Raw genomic sequence first — 22,839 nt, forward strand, 5'->3', positions numbered from 1 at the left:
AGAGAGAGGGATTATACCGCCTGGGACTGCCCATAAGCACAGCCAGACTTTTTTTCTGCCTAGTGTCCTACTCCTGTAGGGGGCAGTATAACCCAATGTTTAAGATGATCAGGAGCTGTGTCCGTCAATGAACGGAATAGAAAAGTTGATTTAGCACAAGGAGGAGAATTCCCCCCATCCACACTATTAAACAAAAATACTTTATTATCCATTGGCTGCCCTAGGGAAGTTAGAAGGAAGATGGATAGTAAATAGCAGAGATATGCCAACACAGACACATAGGTCAGGGTCTCAGATGACAGTAAGGACATCAGTTTGTAAGGCAGAGCATTAAAAAGCAAAGTAGAACAATTTTATAACGTATACCAAATATGTTGATTCATAATATTCAAAAACAGACTTTTTTTAAAATTAAATCAGAATATATGGTAGAGTGGCAGAATACTCTGAAACAGACCTCACCGGCTCAATAGGTAGCAAATAAGGTTAAGGTTCTAAACTTACACTTTAAAAATATGTCAGCTTCGGCAGCTCCTAGCCCTGACAAGTTCCCTTTAAGCACTTGTGTGAGGTTTTGTTTGATGCTAAATTACCTTTAGTATCTGGGTGTATCCAGGATGTGGCACAATTTATCTTCAAAGGGCACCCATCGAAAACCTTTGAAAAACAGGCCCCCATCTGAAAAAATATGACAAGACATTGCAAGGATTACAGGCAAAATACACAGGAGTGTTCGGGACACCAATACAACAGTCAACAAGACTAATCAACAAAAAATATTCTCAGTAGAATAACATGCTACACACAGTGGGGAAAACTATTTGATCCCCCTGCAGATTTAGTAAGTTTGCCCATTACAAAGAAATGAAGGGTCTACCTGTTTTATCATAGGCGTATTTTAAATGATTGAGACAGAATATCATCCAAAAATTCAGAAAGAAAAATTATAAATGGAATTGCAGTTTAGTGAGTAAAAAAAGTATTTAACCACTTAAGCCCCAGGCCTATTTCGGACACTTTTTGCTTACAAGTTAAAATCAGTATTTTTTCCTAGAAAACTACTTAGAACCCCCAAACATATATATATATATTTTTTTTTAGCAAAGACTCTGGAGAATAAAATGGCGGTCATTGCAATATTTTTTGTCACGCGTTATTTGCACAGCGGTCTTTAAAACGCCATTTTTTTTTTAAACATTACGAAAAATCACATTTCACTGCATTTAAAAAAAAACTTAACAGTAAAGTTAGCCCATTTTTTTGCATATTGTGAAAGATGATGTCACGCTGAGTAAATAGATACCCAACATGTTACGGTTTAAAATTGTGCACACCCGTGGGATGGCGACAAACTACGGTCAGTAGAAATTGCAATAGGCGACGCTTTAAAATTTTTTAACGGTTACCAGTTTAGAGTTAGAGTGTAGCTCTTTTTTTAAATTATTGCTCACTCTCTGGCGATTGCGGCGATACCGCACGTGTGGTTTGAACAGTGATTTCATTTGCGGCTCGACTTCCTTATGGGTTTTCTTTCGTGCGTGAGCTAACGGCGACGGGGGGCGGCTAAAATTATTTTATTTTTTTCCTATTTATTTATTTTTTTTTTTAACTTTATCACAGGTTTTAAAAAAAAAAAAAAAAAATCTGATCACTTTTATTGCTGTCACAAGAAATGTAAACATCCCTTGTGACAGTAATATGCAGTGACAGGTACTGTTTATGGAGGGATCGAGGGTTTAAAAGACCCTAGACCCCTCCACTACACTTCCATGTATTCAAAACGCCGCAAACGGCATTTTTGAATACACTCGTTTTTTGAATTTGCTACCATTAGCAGCAGAGTAACCCGGACGTGACGTCATGGACGCCGCCTTCCGGGTTACGTCATCGGAGACCCGATCGAAGCCGCTTGCGGCTTTGATCGGGACGCCATCCAGCCGGAGGACGTGACGGTGGGACGGGAGACCCGGGCAAAGCTGCGGAAGGCGGCGGGAGGACGTCCCCTCCAACTCGCCGGGGTAATGACCGAGCGACTCCCTCATCGGTCGTTACCGCCGGAAAGCCGACCGCCGGCTCTAAACAACGGTACCGGGATGATGCCTCTAGCTAGAGGCATCACCCCGGTATAACACCGCAAAGTCTGCCGACGTACAGGTACGTCATTTTGCGGTAAGTGGTTAATCCCCAAGCAAAACGACTTAGTACTTGGTGGAGAAACCCTTGTTGGCAAGCACGGAGGCAAGACATTTCTTGTAGTTGGTGACCAGGTTTGCACACATCTCAGGAAGGATTTTGGTCCACTCTTCTGTACAGATCTTCTCTAAATCCTTAAGGTTTCTTGGCTGTCGCTTGGCAACTCAAAGTTTCAGTGCCCTCCATAAATTTTCTATAGGATTAAGGTCTGGAGACTGGCAAGGCCACTCCATGACCTTAATGTGCTTCTGCTTGAGCCAGTCCGGAGAGTCCACCTCCTCAAGAAGGCACATGTACAGTCATACCAATAAACATCTAAATGATTCAGAGAAGGATTGGGAGAAAGTGCTGTGGTCAGATGAGACCAAAATGAAGCTCTTTGGAATTAACTTGCCATGCTTGGAGGAAGAAAAATGATGACTATGACCCCAAGAACACCATCCCTACAGTCAAGCACAGAGGTGGAAACATGATGCTTTGGGGCTGTTTCTCTGCTAAAAGGTACAGGCTGACTTTGCCACATTGAGGGGCCAATGGACGGGACCATGTATTGTAAAAATCTTGGATGAGAACCTTCTTCCCTCAGCCAGAACACTGAAGCTGGGTCATGGATAGATCTTTCAGCATGACAATGACCCAAAACATACAGCAGAGGCAACAAAGGAGTGGCTCAAGAAGAAGCACATTAAGGTCATAGAGTGGCCTAAACCTTAACCCTTTAGAAAATTTATGGAGGGAGCTGAAACTTCGAGTTGCCAAGAGACAGCCAAGAAACCTTAAGGATTTAGAGAAGATCTGTAAAGAAGAATGGACCAAAATCCCTACTGAGAGGTGTGCAAACCTGGTCACCAAATAAGAGTTTCTCCACCAAGTACTAAGTCAATACACCTATGATAAAAATTATAGACCCTTCATTACCTTGTAAGTAAACTTACAAAATCTGCAGAGGATCAAATAAATATTTTCTCCACTGTATGCAGTAAACATAAGGATATTGGGAGGTTGTTTTTTGGCTGCGTTCGATGCACATCCATTTTTTTAAGTGCACCTGTGCTCAGACTGAACATTAAAGTTTAATCTGCTTATATTTTACCTTCCCCGTTTTCCTTCCACCTCCCCTCATCAACATGCTAATGAAATTATTAAACAAAACCTGTTTTCATTATTTCCCTAATGTGTCAAGCACAAGGCCCATGGCCCGGGCCCTCACACCTCTCCTGCGGCTGCAGGAGAGCTCCAGCGCTCCTCCAGACCCTGTGCTTTCTGCTTTCCAACAATGCCTCTAGCTTCTTCCCAGCAGCAGCACAAGGTAAGGGTGGTGCACTAATGTAAGGGAGGGTGGGGGGGGACTCAACTTTTGATGGTGGGGAGGCTCCTGACGTCTTATGTACGGGTCTCAGTGATGCTCTAGACATCTAGGTTCACGGATACAACAGGCCCTTTTGAGGGCAATCATATTGCTGATGCGGCCCTCGAATAAATAGAGTTTGACACCCCTGCTCTATGCAATGGAAGAAGGTCATGGCTGGTGGGAGGAACTGGCAGGATAGTGGACACACCATCCTGAAAACAGGAAGCTGTGGCAATGCTCACATGTGATGCTAAGGCACCATGACTGAAGGAACTGAAAGCCAATAAATGAAAGAGGCAGGCCAGGGACAGTACGGCTGGGAAGGAAAAGCTAGATGATGGACATTTCCCAGCTAGAAGATGAGTTGGGCTCTATCTGAATTGCTGCAGCTTCTAAGGCAAATTGTGAGCAGCATACAGTGTGCAGTGAAATCAGAGTAAGCAATTTCAGTGCAGGAGAGTAGAACTCTACAAGACCAATGGTGATGCTGTAATTCAGCCTTGAAGTACCTACATATTTTTAACACAGTATATAAGGAGCTTTAAGCAAGCAAAGCTGACTCTCTTGCTGCTTGTACTGTAAAATAATTTATTCTCAAAGACCACAACAAAGTCCCTTTTGTTCAGGTCAATTTCTAACAGTTAGGCTCCTTTCATACTAGCCGACTCCAAAATTGCATGATTTTCAGTGCAACTTTAGAGTCCGACTTTATTAGGACTTTGAAGTGTCTTTGACACAACTTCAATTCCAGAGAGTGTAAAAGTCTTATCAAAGACGGATCGAAGTAGTGTAGGAACCTTTTCTGAAGTCGCAGCGTCTTCAGCAGTGTCAATTGGAACGGCTCTCAGAGATACACGGCATTTCACATGTCCTGGGACTTTGGGTCTTACAAGTTGGATCCTAGGTTTCAAAGGAGCCTTAACCTACTGTGTTTTTACTCAGAAAGCTGGCAGCCTTCCAAGATTTCAGTGTAATAGACAGTAATAGGAAAAAACAAAGATTACTTTGCCTCAGGTATGATCTTTAAATATGAATTTCTCCACAATGCCCATAGCTAAGTAGGTGAATGAGAGCTTGCTTTAGTGTCTGTTCATATATGCAATGCCGGAACCCTACAAATCCACTGCGGGTTCCTGCATCGCATTCAAATTGCAGGCAGTTCACACTGCCATATGCAAATCCCTGGGGGTGTCAATACAAAGTTAACGACAACCCCAGATCAGTTCGCATATCGCAGTGCAAACTGTCAGTTCGGACATGAATCACATCACATAGGTGTGAACCACCATGCGATGTGATTCTGCCGCGGACTCAAAAAAGGGTCCTGTGCGTGTTGCGTCCGAATCCAATGTGAATTCAGCCATACAGTCTGTATGGCTGAATTCGCATCGCACAGACGTTGCATGTGATTTTCAGAGCAGTGGGCTCTGAATCACATGCGATATGTCATCGCACTGATGTAAACCGGGGCTAAAAGTGCTTTTATTATCCATTCTGAATATGTAAGTACACTATACTAACAAAAGTATTGGAACGCCTGCCTTTACACACACATGAACATGAATGGTATCCCAGTCTTAGTTCGTAGGGTTCAATATTGAGTTGGCCCACACTTTGCAGTTATAACAGCTTCAACTCTTCTGGGAAGGCTGTCCACAAGGTTTAGGAGTGTGTCTATGGGAAGGTTTAACCATTCTTCCAGAAGCGCTTTTGTGAGGTCAGGCACTGATATTGGATGAGAAGGCTTGTCTCGCAGTCTGCGCTCTAATTCATCCCAAAGGTGTTCTATTGGGTTGAGGTCAGAACTCTATGCAGGTCAGTCAAGTTCCTCCACCCCAAAATCACTCATCCATGTCTTTATGAACCTTGCTTAGTGCACTGGTGCGCAGTCATGTTGGAACAAGAAGAGGCCATCTCCAAACTGTTCCCACAAAGTTGGGAGGAAGAAATTGTCTAAAATGTCTTGGCATGCTGACGCCTTGGTAGTTCCTTTCACTGTAACTAAGGGGCCAAGCCTAACCCCTGAAACACCCCCTATACACACACCATAATCCCCCCTCCACCAAACGATTTGAACCAGTGCACAAAGCATGGTTCAAAAAAGACACGGATGAGTGATTTCGGGGTGGAGGAAACTGAGTGGCCTGCAGAGTCCTGAACTCAACCTGGTAGAAAACCTTTTTGATGAAGAAGAATGGTCAAACATTCCCATAGACACACTCCTAAACCTTGTGGACAGACTTCCCAGAAAAGTTGAAGCTGTTATAGCTGCAAAGGGTGGACCAACTCAAGTTGAAGTTCATGTGTGTGTAAAGACAGGTGTCCCGATACATTTGGTAATATAGTGTATTTAAGTGTGCACACAAGTTCACTTTAAGCCCAGTTGAAGTTGCAGAAATAGATATGCAATCATATGGATAATGCACTAACACCTCCATTTTTCATAGTTTTAGTTTGCCCTGGTATAACAATTGTGTTGTGTGTTTGAATATGACTCTGGAGTCTGATGGGCAACAGAGTCAGATCCAGCGCTCTCAGCAATTCACAAAGACTTAGGCCCCTTTCACACACTGCGTCCGCCAGACGGAGTCCGCTTTTCTCAGCAGGGGAACGATCCGCCGATCCCCCGCTGAGCAGCAGGAGGACAGCTGTGTCTCTGCGCTGTGTGCGGAGACACAGCTGTCAGTTCCCGTCGGCCCGTTTTCATCCGATCCCATCCGATCCGCTGGACAGATGGAAAATAGGGTTTCCATCCGTCCAGATTGGACGGATCGGATGTCAGCGGACATGTCCCCGCTGCCCCATAGAAATGCATGGGGGGGACTGTTCAGATCAGCCAATAAAACGAACAAACGGATCTGAACTTGCCTGTGTGAAAGGGGCCTTAGTCAGAAACACACCCCTCCTCCACTCTGTAATACAAATCTGTGTGAGGACATTTGTGATGAGGACTGTGGCTGTTACTTGGAAATGCGAACACCAGAGTGCTAAGTAGAGATAAACTTTAACATGTTTTTCAACAGATGTTAAATACTCACGAGTACTTTTGGCGTGGGTGGTAATCCATTTATTGCTGGTTTCTAGAAGACAGATAATCTAGATTATTTATTTACAGTGTATATGACACAAAACTCCATTGTAAGTCAAAATCTGAGCCGGGTAACGAAGGACCAATTCCCACTGACTTGTGCTAAAATGAAAGGAAAATGCATGTCCATTTCCATCCATTTTAGTTGCGATTTAACGCATGCAGTGCATTTACCCAGTTGGTGATCACTGTTGGTTGACAAGAATCATGTGACAAGTAAAAATTGCAAAACTCTTCCTTTTTTCACATTAGGCTTTCAATGTGTGAGAGAAAGCTAGGAGTCTTTAAATGGTTTGTATGTGAATCCCTCACCTGCATGACAAGCAGGGGTTCCCAGATAGTGGGCAGGACTGGAGCACAACAGCGATGCCTGCATGAAAAGCTGAAAAGCATGCAGGCTTTTTCATTTCAAGGTTTAATTTTTAGCTTGGATTGGGGGACCTCCTTAACCCTTTCACAACTAGCAAATTTAGCCAGTATATGTCATTTAAAGTGGTATTAAACCCCAAACCAAAAATGTAATATATTGCAGCTTACCAATAAACTAGATGTGGTGGCTGCATTAGTTTTCATTTTTTAGGCTTTTCCCCTCGGTTTTCCCATGGTATTAGTGAGACACAACTCTGGATGAAGGCGCACAGGGGGCAGATTTGAACAACAGCATTGTCAGTCTTGGGGAGGGGAGAGTTAGATGTATTAGCAGATTTAAATACAGTAACAATCTGAAGTTAAACTCCAGCTAATACTTTATAAGCAGCTGCAGCTTTTAATTTCTCTTTTGCAATAAAGGTTTTACATAAATAAAAGCTGATGATTTTAGGTACCCCTGTCTGTGTTAAATGGTCTGTCTCATCCTTTCAACTGCAAGAGAGCTTGTGCTTTTGAAAAAAAAGACTTACTGGCTGGATCACCAGATGAGAATAGAACAAGGAAAGCCTAAACAGAAAAACCAATGCAGCCATCCCATCTAAGAACTGGTAAGCTGCAATATAATAAATATTTGCTTTTTGGTTAAACTACTTCTTGACCGGAAGGTTTTACCCCCTTAATGACCAGGCAATTTTTTGCGATTCGGCACCGCATTACTTTAACTGAAAATTGCGCAGTCTTGCGACGCTGTACCCAAATAAAATTGATGTCCTTTTTTCCCCACAAATAGAGCTTTCTTTTGGTGGTATTTGATCACCTCTGCGTTTTTTTTTTTTTTGCGTTTTAAACCAAAAAAAAAAATTTTTCAGCAATTTTGGCCAGTATGTATTCTGCTACATATTTTTGGTAAAAAAAAAAAATCCCAATAAGTGTATATTGATTGGTTTGTGCAAAGGTTAAAGCGTCTACAAACGAAGCAATCTTTTTATGGAATTTTTTAAATTTATTTTTACTAGCAATGGCAGCGATCAAAGATTTTTAGCGGGACTGCAACATTGTGGCAGACAAATTGGACACCTGACACTTTTTGGGGACCAGTGACATTGCTTGAGTGATCAGTGCTAAAAAAAACAAAAACAAATGCACTGCTACTGTACTAATGACACCGGCAGGGAAAGGGTTAACATCAGGGGCGATCAAAGGGTTAAGTGTGTCCCTAGGGAGTGCTTACTGTTAGGGGGAAGACAGATACAGGTTCCTGCTTAGCAGGAACACAAGATCTCCATCTTATCCCCTTGCAGAACGGCGATCTGCCTCTCCCGGGGATGATCGTGGGTGGGAGGTGGAGATCAGATCCGCCGGACCTATTGATTGACATCCTGGCCAACCAATCGTACCTCCGGTGGCGCCATGTAGTGGCCATTGAACGTCACAACGTACAGGTACGTTGTTTCGTGCAATAGCGCCACTTTGCCGCAGTATATACACAGCAGCTGGTCAGCAAGTGGGTAATACCGCTTTAACAATTTGCCTACCTAAACAAGCTCTACATTGTTTTGTAAAGTACATATAAGGTTTTATGTTGCATAGTTCTTTAATACGCATTTCAGATTTATTAATATAGACTTTGAAACAGTGTGAAAAACCTTTTTTAAAAAAAGTAAACTTTTTAAAATACTCTGCTGCCCTCTTAATTTTTTGTGCTCAGTGAGTGCAAAAAGGAAAATAATACAATGGCACCTTGAGCCTGCAAGGTGGGTTTAAAAATACACTATTTTTTTTTTTGCAAAACTCCAAAACCCTGAATAAAAAGTTATTTGGAAAAAAAAAAACAAGCTTCATGATCACATAATATGAAACCATGCTTCCAGATTGGTAGTAGAACTCAGGAGAAAAAGAGTAAAGCTGGACATACACGATTATTTTTATTCAAATGGGGAGGGGGGGGGGGGAACAGGAAAAAAAAAAAAACTGAAAAAAAAAAAAAAAACTGAAGAAAAAAAACTTTTCAGACAGTAGATCCAATCAGGTCCGCCTTTCAGGTGGACCTGTTCGGAAGGTCAATGCATTCCTAAGAAGTGGAGGGTGTAAAGAGACTTGTGTCCATTTACAACCGCTTACCTCCAGGTCCAATCAGGCCCGCTAAAGAAGAAAAAAAAAAACCCCAGCTACCTGACCAAATAGGTTACTTATAGGTTAAATGCTATCGACTGAAAATTTTTCTTCTTTTGTAACCAGAATTGTATGCTAAGAAGGACCAAGGAAATGTCATTGTACTGTTTAGTACTTTCATCCTCTAATAACTTCAATAAAAAATAAAAAAAAAATAAGAGTCTTCTTCCGTTTGGGCAGACCGGATCTGAGGCAGCCGGGTGTAAACGAACAGTGGAGTCTGTTTACTCCCAGCTGCCCATAGAGCAGAGCAGGGTCTGTCCATGTCTGAACAGACTTGGACTTGCCATCCATCCTGCACCGATCAGCAGGGGATCAGTTCACAGATCTCCTGCTGATAAGAACAGAAAGTGCCCATGTGAAAGGGCCCTAACAGATTCCTCCACCCACACAAATGAGGTGGATGGAGGAATCTCTGCTCTCCTGGGACATTGTAGTCTGATATTGGCAGCTGAATGAATTTTGATCAGTGTATGGCCAGCTGAAGTGACAACGTGGTCTCAAAGCTTGGAGCATGCACAATTGCATGCTCATAACTGTGAATATATACTAGGGATCGACCGGTTATCGGCAAAGCCAATATATCGAGGGCCGATATGCATTTTCCCCGACATAGGAATTGGCCACCAAGGTGACTGATATTGGCGATATTTTGGGAAAGTGCTTGTAGCGGAGTGATGCCGATGGTTGGCTATCTTGTAATGACAATGAATCGGCTGAGAAGCCGCTCGGCTGTCATTACAAGGAGCGGGAGGGGACGTCTCTCCCCCCCCCCCCCTCTCGCGGCTCGCCCGAGTCTCCCTTCCCACCGGGAGACCCGGCCAACCAGCCTGCACGTCTGCCAAAGACCCGATCAAAGCCACATTCGGTTCTGATCGGGTCTTCATGCAAAAAACCCGGAAGTGATGTCATGACATCTCTTCCGGGTACTCGGCACCAGATTCAAAAAAATGACAAACTTGGCGTTTTGAATGCTTTTAAGGGCAGAGGAGGGGTTTGGGGTCTTTTATACCCCCGGATCCCTCCACAAGAGTACCTGTCAAAGAAGAAAAAATAAATACCAGCCCATATCGGCAGATACCGATACGCGATGACCAAAATATCGGTATCGGCAATAAAAAAAAAGATATCGGTCGATCACTAATACATACTACCATTCTCTCAGTAAAGAGCATTATACTAAAGATTTTCAATCTACAGGTTATAAAATGGGTTAAACTGCAACAAAGCAAAAAAGCTTAAGTACTGACCGGAAAATCCTTCTTTTCCTTCTTCTGTGGCAGTTGTGGCTTGTGGGATTCCCCAACTGGACTACCTAGTCTCTCCCCATTGCCTGCACAGGAAAAAAAGGTCAATTAAAACAATGATTATCACTAATAAATGGTACCCTTGTATGAAATAAGAGTGTCAGCAAGTAAAAAATGGTGGAGATTAAAGCAAGTGCAAGTAGGCAGCGGAATGGGAGTGATGAAAGCTGCCAAACCAGTATGAGAAACTTTAAGCACCAGCCCACACCTGAGTAGCACCTATCCTCCTACACCACTATTGGAGAATATGGTCTTCTCCTACCATAAGAAGAATGACTGCAATATGCTTATTATTTCCTGGCAGTGCCAGTTACAACTACCACCAAGGACACGGATTAGGCTGGAAGCTGCTGTGATGCAGTAAAGCCACAAAGCAGTAAGCAGGGAGATGTATGGAGGCATTCCCATTCTATAAGATGGCTGAGGTGAGAATATGGAATGTTACATGTGTGAAGATGCACGCCATGGCCATCTCATACAATGAATAGATTGTGAAAGGCGATGGGGCCAATGAGAGGCAAGGCCTGAAAATGAACAATGTGACATGAGCGAGAAATGTAATGCGCTTCCAAGAACTCAAACTCTGCAGATCATTCTCAACTAACAAACACCATATATGATAGAAAGGGGACAGATACTAAAGCCTCTTTTAACTGCTGGTTGTGTCCCTGTTGGAGAGATTTACCTTCACTTCCTGTTTCCATGACACAACATGATTTGAGGAGAAATCATCCAATAGGACACAGACAGTAAAATACCTGAGAAATGTTAGAATGCTTCCTTATGTTAAAGTATTGCTGCTGGAGAGTTGTTCCTTCGGTTTTATTCCTAGTGACCACCTGTAAATCGGGTTTAGAAGGGAGAGGAAATGTCTGCTAGAAGGACACTGGTAGCAGTAAAAATATGATCAAGGTTATAATCCTTCCCCATATAAATAAACGTGTTGACTAGGGTTCCCCTTTGAAGTAAACATGTCACAAATCTGCCATTAAACAGAGAGAGTGTTAAAAAAAAAAAAGCAAAGGCTTATTATGTTGGCTTAAGTGAAAAAAGCATGTTAAAGCCAAACTTCCCTTTTGGGTGGAGCTCTGCTTTGATATGGTTGTAGTGTGTAGAATATATTACCTAAGCAATGCAAGGCTAACAGTTTCAAAAACAGTGACCCTGGAATTTATTAGCCAGGGATACTAGCCGGTTAATATTCTGAGAAGAACCAGTCTATATGCTGATCCTTTAAAGATGTTCTCCAAGAAGGGGTTAAACGTATTCCACTTGCTTATGAAAGTAGGCCATTCAGTGATTTGTAACAGAGCGTGGGTGAAATGAGGGCTTTGTGAATTCTGAGCCCTTAAATTTGAGTTAAAGCCCAACAATGAAACTTTTATGGCAGGTAGGCTTTTATTGCAGAAGAGACTCTGTTTATCTCTTTTTAGCAATAAAAGTTCCTCCTCTGCCTGCCAGCAATGTTTATTTTGAAAGTATATTGAGCCGCTCATGAGCAGCTTTGCGTACATTCTTGACATGCCATGGTGCTGGGATGAAATTACTCCCATGTACATGTGTAGGAGTCAAGTCTTCCTGTGCGGCCAATCAACATGGCTAAAGATGATGACCCCTGAAGACAACTAGGCAAAGGAGGAGACGTAGGAGGGAAAGATTGCATCACCGGAGGGGAAAGTACAGCAGACTTGAGTTCTGCTTCAAAGGAGTTCTTTTGACTCTACTTCTCCGATGGATCACAGGAGTGCACTTCATTCTGCACTTGTGTGATCCATTTTCAGCCAATCACAGGCTAAAATCCTCTGTCAGCTGACGTCACTGAGCCAGTCCAGGTTCTGGAAAGATCATGACTGTCAGGATCCATCCAGATGCCTGGTCCAGCAGCTGGTTCAGCCTCTCAGCGAGCTACTGGGAGACAGTAAGCTGCTCCTGCCCCCTGCACAGCCCGGCGCTCCAGTGAGTGCTGGAGGGACAGAGCAAAGACAGTGACTTCTAATCACCGGCTCTCTGCACTATAAAGACTGAGAACGGAGTTATCAGCTGTCTTTGATCACTCAGTTCTCAGTCTTAGAAGTGGCGGGGGACAGTAGGGGGGTGCTGCATCCACTTAGGGTAGTATAAATGTTTATTTTTTTACATTCCCGAACTTCTCTTTTTAATTGAAGCCAATTATACTGAGACAGATTAGACATTAGTGGAATTCTGTCATAGTCAATATAATTATAGATACCAATAGATTTAATACAGTCCTCAGCTCTTCCGATTAAAGCGGAGTTCCAGTCTGTAAAAAATCAAAAAGTCAGCAGCTACCAATACTGTAGCTGCTGACTTTTAATATAGAGACACTTACCTGTCCAGGAATCCGGCGATGTCGGCACCCCTAGCGGATTCGACAAACGGCTTCGGGTGCAGGCGCCGGCATCTGTAGTAAGAGAAACAAGACGTAAAGCTTTGCAGCCTGTTTCCTTCTGCGCATACGCTGCACTTTCTGAATGGTCCCCCGCAGTCTTCTGGGACCTTTGTGTGTCCCAGAAGGCAGCGAGGGGAAGGAGGGGCCGAAATGTCGTAGATCACGAGCAGCAATCAAAAACCAGGTACTCGTTCCCCCCAAAAAGTGCCAAATGTGGCAGTGATGGGGGAGGGTGCGACAAGCGGAGCTTCCTCTTTTGGGTGGAGCGCCGTTTTAAAGCGTTTGTATCCTCACAACATTAAAAAAAAAAAACCTGCAAGACAAAGGCACAATGAGCTAGTATGCATCACATACTAGCTCATTATGAAATACTTACCTTAGAACGAAGCCCCGACCCAATCGCCCGGACAACGCTGAGGAAGCTGTCACGTTCCCTCGGCGTCTCTTCCGGGTTCGGCGGCTCCGGCGCTGTGAGTGGCCGGAGCCGCGATGACAAGGGCGCGGGAGTTTACTTTCCGGCAAGCAGCCGGCAAAGAGCTCTGAAGGTCGGCTGGACTGTCAGCAGCTGCATGCAGGGCGAATATCTCCTAAATCGTGCAGGTTTAGGAGATATTCATTTTACCTACAGGTAAGCCTTATTATAGGCTTACCTGTTGGTAAAAGTTTAATGGCGGAGTATACTTCCGCTTCAAGTTAATCACTGAACAGCTTCCATCAATGGACAAGTGGAAATTATGTTGGTTTCCTAGACAGCCTCTAAAAAAAGGACATGTACTTCAGGCAATGTGGGAGGAAAGGAAATGCTTTGCCAAATAAAGAAGCATTGGGTAATAACAGGACAGTAAACTGGTGCTGCAGGGGTAGGCAAGTATAAACAATGAGGGGGTCAGGTTAACTGCAAATGTATTACTGTTCCCTAAATGGGCAAATTACAGGTTAGCCTTAAGACCTCTTTTCTTCATAAGTTGTACCTACAAAGTACAGACAGAACATCCACTCCCCCCCGCATCCACTGGAAGGACCTGCAGAGTTAGAAAGCTGAAAAGAAAAAGCAAGTGTCATGGAGTCAATGATGTCATTTTCAGGCAGCCACGTGGCATGGCGTTAACCCTTTTCTGGCAGGGCTGCAGTGGAGTCTCCGGTCTCCCTGCCACTGCTTTGTGCTATTTACCCATCTCAAAGAATTTACTGCTGGTCAGTCCGGGGCTGCTGATGCTGCTAGAGAGCACATTATTGGGAGGTGCCGTATGGCGACCACAACCTGGCGAGCTCTGCCTCCGGTGGAACTGGGAAGCCGTGTTACCGGGTTGTTGTTTGATTGTGCTGGATCTCTCCTCGTCATCCATATTGTTTTCTGGACAGCTGTTCATCCTCACAGGCTGTTAAAAGAAAGGCCAGTTGTTAGTTCCTTCATGGCAATGCAAGCAACATAATTTAGGTTTGATGGATGCTGCAGCTACGCAGATTTACTTTAAATTATATAATCTAATCCAAATCAAAAGCTTCACATTCTCCAATGAACTGAAAAGTATCCATACATTAAAAAGGTTTTAGGCCCCTTTCACACTGACAGACCGATCAGGTCCAACTGTCAGTTTTTTTCAGACAGACCCACTTCGACCATCCCTAGCTCTCCGTCCATTGACACATTCCTATGTGCTTAAAACAGACTGATGGGGATCTGTTCCCCATCCGTCCGGCAATCGGATGACCGTTGGATGGAAACGGACAGGCGGTCCACTTCCATCCAACCGCACCATAGAGAACAGCGGGGCTGTGTTTGTGTCTGCTCTGCATAGCGGAGCGGACACAAACCGGTCATCCACCTGCTCAGCCGGGATTAATGGAGAGATCCCCCACTGAGCAGGCGGATCCACTTAACCGTGTCCACCCTGTCTGAAAGGAGGCTTAATTTATTGTACAGTACACTACTTTTAGCATTTTAGGTATTAAAACTATAACTAAAAAGGCACAGTTTGTGAAAAATTATGAAAGCTTTAATACTGAACTCCAGCCAGATATAGAAATCACAATAAAGTGGTAATAAAAAGCCCAAAAGAAAAACCGGGTCCCTTGCAGCGGTTTGTCATAATGTGCTAGTATGTATGCAATGCATATTAGCACATTATGACAGACTTACCTGCACATTGAGCCTCCAGCGCAGCGCTGTCACGGCTCCCTGGCGCTTCCATTTTCACCCGGTCTTCCTGTAGGGTTCGCGGGCCCGGCTGTACGAATGGCTAGGGCCGCGATGACCTCACTCTGGTGCATGCATGCGGGAAGCTCTGGCATGGGTATGCTGTCCCTTAAGAGCACATGTGCGGTAACGTCACCGGCTGCAGCCCGTGTGAATATCTCGTAAACAGTGTAAATTTAGGAGATTATCACTGTACCTACAGTTAAGCCTTATTATAGGCTTACCTGTAGATACAAGCTAAAAAGTGGACTTTACTTCCACTTTAATGCAGCTCTGTAAGTATCAATATACAATTAAATGTATATTTTGTGAATGCAAGCAGTCTAAGTAACTAAATTTGACCCGGCATTATCCTGTCCCTGTACAGCAGCGCTCAGACTGGGAAAGATAAAAGTAGCACAAGGAGCCAAATATGTATACTGCAGAGCTCATGTGCTAATAAGGATAAGAAGAGAGCGCAGACTAACACAGAGATGATTCCATCTCCTTGTGATAGGAGGAGAGAGCAGGGTGACCAAGAGATTAGTGATAGGAGGAGAGAGCAGAGTGACCAAGAGATTAGAGAAGAGCAGCAGAGTGACCGAGAGATTAGTGATAGGAGGAGAGAGCAGAGTGGCGGAGAGATTCGCTTATCAGTCCGTTGCTTCTCCTTTTACGGCCTAGTCACAGGCTGGGGAAGGACAGGACCTGTAAAGCCAGCCATCGATGGTTCGAAATTTGACGGGTTCAGCAGGGACCAGCCGACTTTCAATCCATCTATTCTACGGGCAGGCTGGTTGTACAAAAGTCGTTCTCTCGATCGACAGCTGTACAACCAGCCTGTTGGAAAATGTTCTCTTAATCTGTGACACCAGCTATAGCCTGTGGTACTGATGAGTGTATTCTGAGGACGGGGAACTTTCCCTGCGGTCAGAATACAGTAGCTCCACAAGAGGGATTCACCCATCAACCAAAAATGCGTGGATGGGAGGGAATTGATTTTATAAAGTGTAAATCAGCCAGAACTACATACAAAAAATAAATAAATTACCTTAGGAGGTAGTGGTGGCGGAACCGCTCTTTTCATGGTTGAACTGAAATAAAACATGATAGAAATCAGATAAAAATATAAACCATTGGCCTAAAGCAACTAAACCACACTATTTGACTTGCAAGAGCAAAGGTGTTTTCACCTTTTAGGGTGTTCAACCACCGCCACGAAACTATTGTGATTGTTCAAATAGCATAGAGTATATGAATATGTGCGAATTCTGATAAAATTGCAAAATATAACATATAAGCAATGTAGAATAAAACAACTTTTAGGATTACAAGGTCGACCATTTCCAGATACTTACACAGAAGGACTGTTAAAAGTGACCCAATGGCAAAATGCAATACTAGTGAAGGTGGTTTCCTGTAAAGGAGATAATTCCCTTCATTGCTGCCGATCTTCACTCAAGAGCTAGGAATTTCTGGGCACCAAAGCTTTAGAAGATAAAGCACCATGAGTGACACGGGAAGGGAATCTTCTTTTCTACTTAAATTTTGAAACATGGTCACATAAAATTAAACCTAATCAAAACTTATATTGCAGCTTAGTAATTCTTAGAAGTGGTGGCTGCATTCATTTTCTTTTTTTTTTTCAGGCTTGGTGATTTTGCAGTAACATACTTCTTTCCCTCGTATGACAACGCTCACATGCTCTACTGTATGTATGTATGCATGCATGTATATAGGAGCAGTACTGTTGTCATTTAGAGTGGAAAAAGTTCATAATATCTCTCCTTCACCATAAAATACAAGGGGTGGTGTTCTGTAGTTCACAAAGGAAAACTGGGATAGGCTGAAAGTTCAGTGTGCATTAAGTTAAAAGGACACTGGATTTCTGGCAGGATCAACAGCTATTTTTATGTAATCGCTAAATACGTGCTGAACAGAGAAAACTAAAGCACATCTTGGGACTGTTAAAGTGGTTAAGTCACTTGCATGACTTTCTATAATCCCCTCTGTCTCCTAAAAGCATGTGTGCTTCTGTCTCCGTTTTATAAAAGAAACGCTGTGAATACCTGATTTCAGGGTGCTGCTCGGCGATCACGTGAGCGGCCCGCCCTCGCCTCTCCCCGCCTGACAGCTGTAGGGGGCGGGGCCGATTTCCTCCTGCTGACGTCACTCAAAAGAGGAGAGGCGGCCGGTCACGTGATCGCTGAGCAGCACCCTGAAATCAGGTATTCACAGCATTTCTTTTATAAAAACACAGACAGAGGCACACAGGGTTAGGAAACAGAGTATTATAGAATACATTAACAGATTTTTCAGCAGGAGGGGTGGGCAGACCATGACATGGAGCTGACAGGCAGGGAGGGGGGTTGAGGACACAGGCGACAGAGAGGAGAGCTGCAGATGATGGAGGCACCTACACTGACCACGGTGTCAGGGCTCAGCAGCTATGATACACCGTGGTCAGTATACCAAAAGTCAAGAAAGAATAAAAATGCCTCTTGGGTTTAGAGAAGATTTGCTTATCCCAGAGTACACCCTTTAAAGGCCAAACTCACCTGTAGGAACATGTTACACCAGTATTTAGGGTTTAACATGTACCCTGTTCTTAAGCACCCCCACACCACTCCCAGAGCCTGCACAATCATGTCATTCATTCACAGAGATCTTTGAATGAATAAACCACTGCAGCCAAGGGACTTGGTGTTCTCAATGGATGATGAGTTCTCTGATCAGTGCATGCAGTTCACTGAATCTTCCTCTAGCCTTCTAACTGAAAGCCCATACAGAGATATGGGCAGAAATCTAGAGAAAGAGTATACAGGAACATGACATTGCACCCACTGATTGCCTATGCAGTGCTTTGTGGGCTGCTGTAAAAAAAAACAAATACATGCACATTTTTTCCTGCAAAAATAAGTGCATTTATTATTTTCCGAAAGCAAACTTCTCTCTTAATGAGCTGGGGGCTGAAAATTATTCAGTAGATCCCCTTATTAAGTATCTGGAAAAGGCTCAACCCTGTATTTGATTATTCCTTTAAAAGCAGTAACTTTCTTACTCGCTGTTTGCGCCGTTGGCAAAAGGATTCCAGCTATGCGAAAAATCGCTATCTTGACTTCCTCCCTGAAAGGGTAGAGAAAAAAAAAAAAACAATTTTAAGTCTTACAGGTAAAAAAAAAAAAAATCCCAAAAACGTAAAAATCAAGCCTTGGTATATTTAATTCAGATGTGCAGTAAACTGCAATAGAAATACTAAAACATGTATGACATACAAGGTTTACACGCATTGCTTGGGTCCATAAAGAAGGAAAAACGCAGGAGTACTACAGCAATGCCAAGACATACCAAATCCCAGCAATCATATTTTTAGTGTAAATTAATTTGCAAAGAGGAGTGGGTATTGGCGCTGCTCTATTCTACCTCAGAGTGTTAGACTGAATTTGTCATATATCATACCGTGCCCTAAAGTACTTGATTAGATAAACATATACCAATAAAAAAAATACAAAAAATGCATATAGGCAGAAAAAAAGCTGAGTGCCAATAGCTGAGAGTGGGATTATACCCCCTGGGGATGTCCATAGGCGTAGTCAAGCTTTTTCCTACCTAGTTTCCTACTCCTGTAGGGGGCAGTATAACCCATTGGTCAAGAACATAAGGAGCTGTGTCCGTCAATGTACGGAAGAGAAAATACAAAAAAATGCATCATAATATATATATCGATCTGTATATATATATATATATATATATATATATATATATATATATATAGATATATATTAGTGAATTTTGTGCAAAAAGCAAGTGCCCAGTTAAAATAATCAATATTACTAAAAACAAACACATGTGCCTTAAAATATATATATAATATATATTAAGTGACCAATAGTGTATAAAGTGACCAGTGCTACTAATCAGATGTCCTTTCGTGAAAAAAATATAGTCCATCCATTAGTACAGTATTCCACCCTTCATATATCAGTACTGCAAGTACTCCTCTGAGGGCAGGAACTGCCTCCACAGCGCCACCTGGCTGTATAAAGATATCCAGGGCCACCCCTAGGGGGTTCCTCCTTGGTGTTTCTTACTCTCCACAACGGTTTCAAATGTACATGCAAATGTTAAAAGACAAGCTTCATAGCGTGATACCGTAAATTCAATTTGCATGTATGTTTGAAACCGTTGTGGAGAGTAAGAAACCCTAGGGGTGGCCCTGGATATCTACAGCCAGGTGGAGCTGTGGAGGCAGCTCAGAGGAGTACTTGCAGTACTGATTTATGAAGGGTGGAAAACTGTACTAATGGATGGACTATATTTTTTCACAAAAGGACATACGATTGGTAGCACTGGTCACTTTATACGTGATTGGTCACTTTATATTTAATAAGCACAATTGATATTCTAAGGCACAATAGATTTCATCATGTGTTTGTATTTTTAGTAATATTGATTATTTTCACTGGGCACTTGCTTTTTTGCACAAAATTCACTATATATATATATATATATATATATATATATAAATTGTATGCATTTTGTGTATTTTTATAGCCATATGTTTACCTAATCAAGTATTTGTGGGCACTATATGATATATGACAAATTCAGTCTAACACTCTGCGGTAGAATAGAGCAGCGCCAATACCCACTCCTCTTTGCAAATTCACTTATTTTTAGAGTAGATTCAAAAACGACTGTCCACAGCCACATACTGCATGGCAACACCAGTACTTTTTGACAGTTCCATTTGCTAGAAAATGAACCCAAATGTTCTTGTAACAATAAATGAAGCATGTGAGAGAAAAGCTTCACAAATTTAGGAGAAAGAAATTAAATATCTCATTTTCATCATGTCTATAATTTTCCAGCAGATGGCACCAACACACGTGTTGATGGTAGATAGAGGATTTACAATTTAATATTGAAGCAGCAAAAGTAATCCTTTGTGGCCTGTTTACCCCTCCATGCTAGGGATCCCATACAAATTAATGGGCTCTAATGCACCTCAATGCGGTAAAGTTTAGTGCATGCTGCAACTTTTTGAACATTGTTGTTGTGGTGTGCCAAGGCATGTTGGGGTGCCATTTATCTATGAAAGGCATCGAAACACACAAAGGAGCTGGTGTAAACGTACAAAGCGAAATTCTCTGTTCATACCTGCAGAATCACATAGGCTGGGTTCACACTGTGTGGAGCAGCTCGGGGTCTGGTGTGTTCCTGTTTACCTTTTCAGGTCCAAATTTGGTCTGAATTTGTGGCTGAATTTGGACCTGAAACAAACACAGGGCCCTTCCGCAAACCGCACCCCAGCCACCCAGGAGCTGTATGTGCCAGCTCCATTGAGAGGCGGTCACAGTCTCCTGACATGCGAATTGAATGTGGGGAAACCTACATCCAATTTGCACCAGTGTGAGCCCAGCTTAAATTTGACAATGGATATAGGAAGCATTTTAACAAGGCAAACATTTTTTTTGTTCCTGTAATCTTGCTAATAGATAGATCACTCCAAATTTTTTTCACCCCTTTTTAAGGAGGGGTATGGTAAGTGTTTGCTTGGTTAAGGTGCAGTATCTCACGTCAAGGGCCATGGAAAGGACATTCTCTATGAATCTAAAAAAAGTATTATTTTCTTTGTTATTCCCCTCAAATGTATTGCTTTTTTTTACAGCACAGTGGTAAAGTGGTTAGCACTTGTGCCTGGCAGCAGTAGAGGCATTGGTTTTTCATCTCAACCATGCAGGCATTGCCCTAGTACTTGTATGTATGAATGTTCGAGATCTTAGACTGTAATGGACTGATGTGAATGTAATGTGCGCATTTACAGTATATGTAAAGCACGGGGTAAATTGTAAGAGCTATACAAGTACCTGTAATAAAAAATTAAATATACACAGAGATGGGCAAAGGCCAACAGTCTAGATAAGTGATGGCGAACCTTGGCAACCCAGATGTTTTGGAACTACATTTCCCATGATACTCATGCACTCTGCAGTGTATTTAAGCAGCATGGGAAATGTAGTTCCAAAACATTTGGGGTGCTAAGGTTCGCCATCACGAGTCACTCTAGATGTTCAACATCTCACTTTAAATTATGGTAATACATGTTGCTTTGAAAGCGGAACTAAAGGCACTATACTTCTCTCCTGTCTAATGGCACAAAGTCCGTGAGGGGTCCTCACGGGTGTCATCATCTTCTCTGTGAGTGGTGGTCTTCGGGTATCACTGGCTGATGCAGGATGATGCAACTCCTGCTCATGCACAAGAGTCAGTCATCCCGGCAAACAGGGACCGTGCAACGTGAGCTAATCTGCGTTTACAAGCCGCAGAAGACAGAGCAGGTAGGTAGGCATTTTTCATTGCAGAAAAGACACTGCATGTCTCTTATGCAACAAACAGCCTGCCCGCTCGCAATCTGTTGAAAAATGCCTCTAGTTCCACTTTAAATCGCTCACCTGGATTGGCATGTCTAGGTAGTAAGAACCAGTACTCTCGCAAACGAGGGTATGGCCTTTTTCACACGGGCACACTGCCCGACGGAGTCCGTTCTGCTCAGTGGGGGATTGATCCGCCGATCCCCGCTGAGCAGGCAGATGACAGTTCGGTCTCCGCTCTGTGTGCGCAGATGAAGCTGTCAGATCCCCACTGTCATCTATGGGGAGATCGGATGAGAACGAACAGCCTGTCCGTTCTCATCCGATCCGATCCTCCAGAGGAATGGAAAATAGGGTTTCCATCTGTCTGGATTTCACGGATTGGATCGGATCAGAGAGCAGCGGGTGTCAGCGGACATGTCACCACTGACACCCGCTGCCCCATAGGGATGCATGGAGCATCCAATCAGGTCTGCCTGAAAAACTGACAATCGGATCGGATCGCCTGTTTGAAAGGGGCCTATATCCTAAAAAATATCCTATTTGTAGAACAATTAACTCACAATTTCATTGGCTTCAGTCTCCTTTCTGAGTGGCGGTTCAAACTGTAGTTTGTCAACTGGAGAAAAAAAATAAATAACAAAACAGCATTAGTTAGACAACAACTCTGCTACTATGTCTCAAAATGGTCACTGGGGTATTAATATGTAACGAACGAGGTCACTGCGGTATTAATATTTAACTAGCGAGTACAAGGCGACATAAAAACACGTGCTGGTTTTAAAGGGTATACAGATCTAACAAGAACTTCTATTTTGTCTATTTTAGTCAGTTAAATATTCCACCCATTGGAAGCGTTTTGTTATTATTTGCATAATATGTTCCAAATAGAAATACCTGTTGATCCTGCCAGAAATCTTGTCGGCAGATAATTCCCTGTGCTCTCTGCTTGTGCTGTTATTAATCACATTGTTCTCTGAGAACTAGAGAACCACATCCCTCTATGTAAGTGTATCTCGGGACAATAGAAGGGAGGTGATGTTCCATAGTCCTATCTTTTTTCTGCCAACAAGGCGGCCAAGTGAGCACTGGCACCGTAGGACAGAAATTGTGTTACTGGTAGACTCACCAGATGAAAAAAGAAAAGTGCACATCTAAGGACTGGTAAACTGCAATATATAATATATTTCTGATTTTGGGCTTAGACAATCTTTAAAGCTGACCCCCAGGGAAACCATAAAAATCTCCCTTGCAACGGGACTGTCCCAGCTCTGCAAGGGTTAAATGGTTATTTAGATTTTGGATACCAAAAAAAGCACTTTTTTTAGCCCATCTCCCACAGCCTCCCTCTAGGATAAGAACGGTTCCCTGCACCCTCTTCTCTCCTATGCTCCAGTGG

The 22,839-nt window shown here is 43.0% G+C and overlaps 1 protein-coding gene across 2 annotated transcripts in view; it reads right to left on the reverse strand.

The window, feature by feature from the left end:
• MAP4K5 (mitogen-activated protein kinase kinase kinase kinase 5) overlaps nt 1-22,839 on the reverse strand; it is a 217,084-nt gene that overhangs the window by 26,604 nt on the left and 167,641 nt on the right. The window contains exons 14-20 of one of the 2 annotated variants that reach the window (XM_082242653.1): nt 22,004-22,059; nt 18,128-18,192; nt 16,118-16,160; nt 14,152-14,269; nt 10,424-10,506; nt 6,583-6,624; nt 594-678 (exon numbers count right to left, since the gene is read on the reverse strand). In XM_082242653.1, the coding sequence (XP_082098779.1) occupies nt 594-678; nt 6,583-6,624; nt 10,424-10,506; nt 14,152-14,269; nt 16,118-16,160; nt 18,128-18,192; nt 22,004-22,059 (492 nt within the window). Of the gene's footprint in view, nt 1-593; nt 679-6,582; nt 6,625-10,423; nt 10,507-14,061; nt 14,270-16,117; nt 16,161-18,127; nt 18,193-22,003; nt 22,060-22,839 lie in introns of both variants that reach the window. The other variant, XM_082242652.1, reaches the window with a different exon arrangement.

This window comes from Pelophylax lessonae (assembly GCF_965119305.1).
Source record: "Pelophylax lessonae genome assembly, chromosome: 13".
NCBI classification, from domain to species: domain Eukaryota; kingdom Metazoa; phylum Chordata; class Amphibia; order Anura; family Ranidae; genus Pelophylax; species Pelophylax lessonae.